General features: G+C 38.8%; 1 protein-coding gene across 1 annotated transcript in view; it reads right to left on the bottom strand.

Moving 5' to 3' along the window:
• The window catches only part of galnt14 (UDP-N-acetyl-alpha-D-galactosamine:polypeptide N-acetylgalactosaminyltransferase 14 (GalNAc-T14)), a gene marked incomplete in the record, with an annotated part of 258,579 nt that overhangs the window by 73,988 nt on the left and 178,304 nt on the right, over window positions 1-6,287 (bottom strand). The window contains 1 exon segment of the mRNA XM_037685964.1: window positions 4,657-4,724. Within this exon segment, the coding sequence (XP_037541892.1) occupies window positions 4,657-4,724 (68 nt within the window).

Genomic DNA, 6,287 nt, shown 5'->3' with positions numbered 1-6,287 from the left:
TATATATATATATATATATATATATATATATATATATATATGTATATGAACTAATTTGAAGTACTGTACAGTAGTTCAGGTTTATTCAAGGGCCACTTTTTGGCCTTAAGCAACATTTTTCCTGTGCGCTCGTTTGCAGAAGTCTCAAACTTGTCAGCTTCTGACCTACAAACCAACAGCAGCACGCTTTCAACTATAACCAGTTAAAATACACAAATATGGGTAAAAGTCAAACTAAACAAAGTGATAACACGAACAGCCAAAACAACCATTAAACTACATCTGAACAGTTTATGTAAAATATTTTCTATCTAACAATTTTATGAAGAAAAAAAATGGGAACAGCATTTGTGCTGAGTGGTGAGTTGAGGGCTTTTGAAAATCTTAACAATTAAAAAAAATAGATTTGACCAGAATTTATTGAAACAGCTCATGTCTGTATATAAAATGAACCTTTAAATATGAACTAGTTACAGAACAAGACTAATAAGTAACAAAATAAATGACAAAAGTAATAATGGTAATAGTGTATCTGCTTCAATGCCTCTTTCCTGCGGGGTGCCACAGGGCTCGATTATTGGGCCCCTTCTGTTCTCACTCTATTTGCTCCCACTGTGGTCCATCCTGAGGAAACATGGTCTTTCATTCCATTGTTATGCTGATGATCGTCAGATTTACCTGTCTTTGAAACCAGCTAGTGCTCGCTCCATTCACCCTCTCCTAAAATGTCTGGACGACATTAAGGCATGGATGGCTTCAAATTTCTTAAGTTTTAATGATCAGAAGACTGAAGTTTTTGTCTTTAGCCCTTGCTCAACTGCCACCTCTGATCCTGTCAACCTGGACTCCCTTCAGCCATATCTTAAGCAGTCTTAAAAATCTCAGGATGGTTTTAGTCTCGGGTTTCAAGTTTGACAAACAAATCAACTCTGTTCTGCAGAAAAGCTTCCTCACATTAAGACAGGTAGCTAAACTCAAGCCAGTGTTGTCCAGACTCGACCTCGAGAAACTAGTCCACGTCTTTATCACGGCCCGATTGGACTGCTGTAATGTGCTCTGCTGGGGTCAGTCAGGCCTCCATCTCATGTTTCCAGCTTGTCCAGAATGCTGCTGCTTGGCTCTTAACTGGAACGTGTAGGTTTGAGCATATTACCCCAGTTCTGTCCTCCCTTCACTGGCTCCTTGTGCGTACTAGAATAGTCTTTAAAATTCTTCTGTTGATCTAAGTGCCTAAATGTCCTCACATCCCTTTATCTCTCTTAGTTACTGGAACCATATGTTCCCTCTCGGGCCCTGATATAATCCGATCAGCTGCTTTTGGCTACTCCAAAAACAACACTGAAGCTCAGAGGTGATTGGGCGTTTTCAGTCGTGGGCCTCAAACTCTGGAACAACCTGCCCCCAACATTAGGCTGGCCACCTCCCTTCCTGTTCAAATCTCTGCTAAAAACATGTTTTCTCTGGCATTTCTCACAGTGTGAAATAATTTAGTATTTTTTGTTCTGCGTTTCTATGTTTTTAATGCTTTTAATTAATTTTCCAGTTTTATCATTAATGTGTGTTATTTTTTCCATTAATTTTACTCCCATTGATTTTTATTGTTATGCACTTTGGTAACACTTCTGTTTTAAACGTGCTCTATAAATAAACTTGACTTGACAAAATAAAAACCATAGACAATGTGATACTGTTGTAATGCTTGACTTTTTGTGGCGTTGCTTTTTAATCTTTGCTTTTTTTTTAGTTTAGCTTATTGTCAAACCTCTAAATATTCTAAAATTAATCATTACAAATATTTTTTAAGATTAAACTAGTTAGAGGAATATGAAGTTTTCTAATTTCCTGAGCAGTGATGTGTGTCCTCATGGAGTTTGTGTCACTATAAATGTTTCAAGTCCATACATTAACTCGTTGCTTCTGTTTATCCTGCTGCTGCTCATTTGCACGCATTCTATCTTTAGTTGTTTACTCGCACACATCGGTCCCTGCTGCTGATTGCATCTACCCTGATGCCTCATCTGTCTTGATAAGTTCTTCACAGTCTAAATGTGGCGTTATTTAACCTCCATCACTTCCATTCTCACGTTTGCCGCTGCGCTCGTAGCTCCATCCATCCCGACGGGCTGTCAGGCTGACGGCACAGGAGATGGGAAATGTGAGAAACGACGATGTAAAATCATCAGCTGATAGAAATGAGCCAGCTGCTGCTGCTGCGGAGCGTGCTGATGTTTCAGCTGAATTACGTGGTGATGATCATGTTTCACTTTCTGACAAACTAAGTTTACGAGAAAAGCTCATCTGTGTTAAATCAAAGGAGAATTGGTTCTGAGTCTTGTCTCACGTTGTCCAACAAAAGATTGAGCTTCGAACTGACAATCAATCTTTCTTATTGAAGTTAAATCAAATTAACTTCACTAATGAATCACATTTAAAACCACCAGACTGAACAAAAGTGCTGCAGACAACGAAAGCACAAAAACAACACAGCACTGTGATGAATGAAACAGATTTATTAACGTGTGAACGCTGAACGAGAATTCAGACTGTGGCTGTTTTATATTTTCTGAATCCTCTGCACCATTTTAGCTGTTTGTACATCAAACATATTCACACGATGTTTGTTCTTTTTGTACTCCTCAAAATATTTAGATTTATCTACCAATATTTGTATAATTTATTCACATCTCTAAATCCATCAAAAACATTGTTTTCTTTAAAATCTGTTTTGTAATACTTTTAGTTTTTGTATTCCTATTCTACTTTTAGTATTCTTAACTAGTATTTTGCTACTTTAACATTTAGATTAATATTAGCTAGATGTACTTTAGCTAGTCTTTTAAGAGATGATGTCATCGCAGCCGGTGGGAGAGCCGCTGCAGAGGGAGGCTTTAATACAGTGGACGGCGGGGCAATCCAGGGTCGTGGTCCAAAAGACGAAGCAGGGGTCATGCACGGGGAGTCAGAGATCCAAGGATAAATCCAGTGGGCAGTCCGTAATCCAATATCCGTAAGTCGAAAAGGTGGTGAATACCAGGGTCAGAAGGGCAGAACAAAACCAGACAATCCAAAGAAGGAGGCGTGGGGTTGAGACGAGAACATCAGGCATGAACAAGAACCAAATGGCTGGACATCTAATACCATGAAGGACGTGATAATCTGGCAGAAGTTTGTTGTGGATGGGGCTCTTAACTAGAGCATGGAGCAGGTGCACGGCATGAGCGCTGATTAGCAGTGGGGGAATGGGCGTGGCAGTTGGCAGAGAATGGTGCTCATGACATTTAGCTAGCCTTTTGCCTCTTTAAGCTAGTGATTTGCTGTTTTGTGTCTGTTCATTTTAGCGTTTAGCTGACATTTAGCTAACTTAGCATCTAGCTAGTCTTTTACTACTTTTGGCAAGCATTTTGCAAGTTTCAGTTTGTAGCTAGCTTTTTGCTACTTTATTTTTTTAGCTACTGTTCAACTGCTTTAAACTTTTACCTAGCCTTTTTCTTTTTTAAGCTAGCACCTTGCTTTGTTTGTGTTTTGTTCCTTTTAGCTTTTAGCTAGCATTTTGCTAGCTTAGCTTTTAGCTAGTCTACAAATTCTAGCAAGCATTTTGCAAGTTTTAGGTTTTAGCTAGCTTTTTTGCTACTTAGATCTTTTAGTTACTTTTCAGCTTCTTTAAGCTTTTGGATAGACTTTTTCTTTATGCAGCTTTAAACAAACCTTTTGCTACATTCAGGTTTTCGCTGACTTTTGGCTGCCTTTAGGTAAAGTTTAGCTATTGCTGACTATTAGCTAACCTTTTGCAAATTGTACCATTTCAGCTAATTCATTCAGCCCTCAGCATTTACACAAATGTTCAAATACAGTTATTTTGTTCTAGTTTATTGAGATTTTATGGGGCGGCTGTGGCTGAGTGGTTAGAGCAGTCGTCCCACACTGCAAGAGTTGGGGGTTCAATTCCACCAGCAGTCACATGCCGAAGTGTCCCTGGGCAAGACACTGAACCCCCATTGCCTCCGATGTGTGTCCCATCAGTGTATGAACGTGATAAAGCTCTGATTATTCTTTGTAAATAAATAGTAGAGTGCTGTATGAATGTGTACATGAGGACACAGATTGTTGTAAAGAGCTTTGAGTGTCTCAATAAGATAAAAAGGAGCCGTACAAGCACAGTTTGTTTATCATTGTCTCATTATTTTCAATGTGGATTTTCTGAGATGCTGAATAAAATGATCTTATTTTACTTTTCCATCTCAGAGAAGAAGAAACCCCACATCATCATCTTCATCATTTTCAGATCTTTGTTCATTTTCTGATTTTTATTTTTTATTGAATTTGTCTGAATATAACCATTTTCCAACTATCCTGGTCAAACGGGTCTAAATTTGATCCTATTTGTTTAGATTTTCATGGTCTGTGCGTATCATTTACCTGGACGTCGTGTCTCTGAAGACAGCTTGAGCGCAGCTGAAGATAAAATAACGTCTTCTCTTTCACCATATTGGAGATTTTTTAATCCTATCAAGACTTTAATCCTTAAAATATGAAGCCAGCTGCTTCATAGACACGTTTCCACTGGCCCATTTTGCATGTCTCATATTAGCTCTGACCTGGAAGAAACTTGCAGAGTGTGAGTCTTTGCATGTGCGTGCGTGTGTGTGTGTCTCTCACTGTCGTTACTGAAGTCGTCCACCAGAATGATCTCATGGATTAGATGAACTGGAGTTCTGTTTAAAACACTGGGGAGGAAAAAAGAGCAGAATATTAATTAAATACAACAATACATCCTGAATATGAGCCATAATTTAAAAAAGGACAAGTAAATGCCAAACACACTCATGCGCACGTGCACACACACAGGTGCTCATAAAGCCATTACACATGCACGGCGCAGCATATGAAACAACGTATTGAAATTGTCAGCCTAAATTCACGTTATGAAAATGTGTCGCATCTAAGAAAGTATTTCATTAAAGCGGGAGATTGAAACATAAAAAATTCATAAGTTTTACAGGAGGAAAATGAGAAAATGTGTTTTGTTCTGGGTGGGTTTCTGCTCTACTTTATTTCATTATTTCTACTGTTCAATAACCTTTGTTCATTATCCCCTCTGGATATGATGGAGGAGTGAGGAGATGGGGGGGCAGAGGGGAGGGGGAGGACAAGGGAGGCGAGAGGAGAATAAAGAAAACAGGATAAGGTAATGATTAAAACAATGACGGGAGTACAGGGGGAGAAGAAAATGAAATCAAATAAAACCGGTACTATGATGACTGGAAGGGGCAATAAGGGAACGAGTGGGAGAGTTTGGTGAAAGTGTGAAAAAAGAAAGCACAGAAAACTGTACATGAAATTAAAAAAGAAAGATGAGAAAAGTAGAAACAGAATAAAATATCTGCGCATAGCAGGGAAGGACATTCAACAATAAAAAATACTTACAAAATAAAGGAGAGGAGCGTAAAAGGAAAATACCAGAAAGATCAGAAGATGTATTTGGAAAAACTAAAACTAAATAACAGACAGTTAAGAAAATAATGAGGAAAAAATAGATCAAACTAAAGCAGATGGTGGAGAAAGGAGAGAAAATGGAAACATGTCACGTATAAAAGCAAAAAGGACAAAAAGAGGAGAAATGTGTAAAATACAAGGTCAAAGAAGAAAGACACACTGGATCAGAATAATAAAGAGGACAAGAACGAGTAAAATAACAAGAATACATCATACAGTGCGTTATACGCTAGTCAACAAACTATAGCAATGGCCAAAGCAAAGACCTTGTATATTTGACCTTGATTTGTGAGCTTGACCTTGAAGCTGGGGGGATGAAAAGTATACTAGACACTTTTTCCAGTGATGATGCAAACGTGCACAAAGTTTCATTAAATTAGCTTGAGCGGATCAGAAGTTATGGGCTGGACAAGAGAACATTTACGGACAAACGGAGACTCAACCATAACACGTCCCGCCTTCGATGGACGTGTATAAAAAGAAAAGAAAACACGTTTGAGACATTAAAAGAACATCAAAATGAGTTCTAAAGCCTACAGCCTGTGGTGACAGATGCATTCCAGATGGGTTTTATTTTAGTAAGGCCACCTGATGTGAGGCCCAAACAGCAGCACTGGAGCCAGAGACACCAAAAGACTCAATAAGATCGTTAACAAGGGAGACCACTTCATCAACTGCAAACAAGAAACTTTAAGGTCTGTGGTTTGAAGGAGGACACTACAAACTGCTGTCCATCATGGACAACCAGGACCACCCCCTCCACCAAACTGCTGTCCATCATGGACAACCTGGAC

The sequence above is a fragment of the Nematolebias whitei genome, chromosome 12, assembly GCF_014905685.2.
Source record: "Nematolebias whitei isolate Nwh7 chromosome 12, NemWhi1, whole genome shotgun sequence".
Lineage (NCBI taxonomy): Eukaryota > Metazoa > Chordata > Actinopteri > Cyprinodontiformes > Rivulidae > Nematolebias > Nematolebias whitei.
The sequence above is the reverse complement of the archived record's forward strand: the minus strand, read 5'-3'. Positions and strand labels throughout refer to the sequence as shown.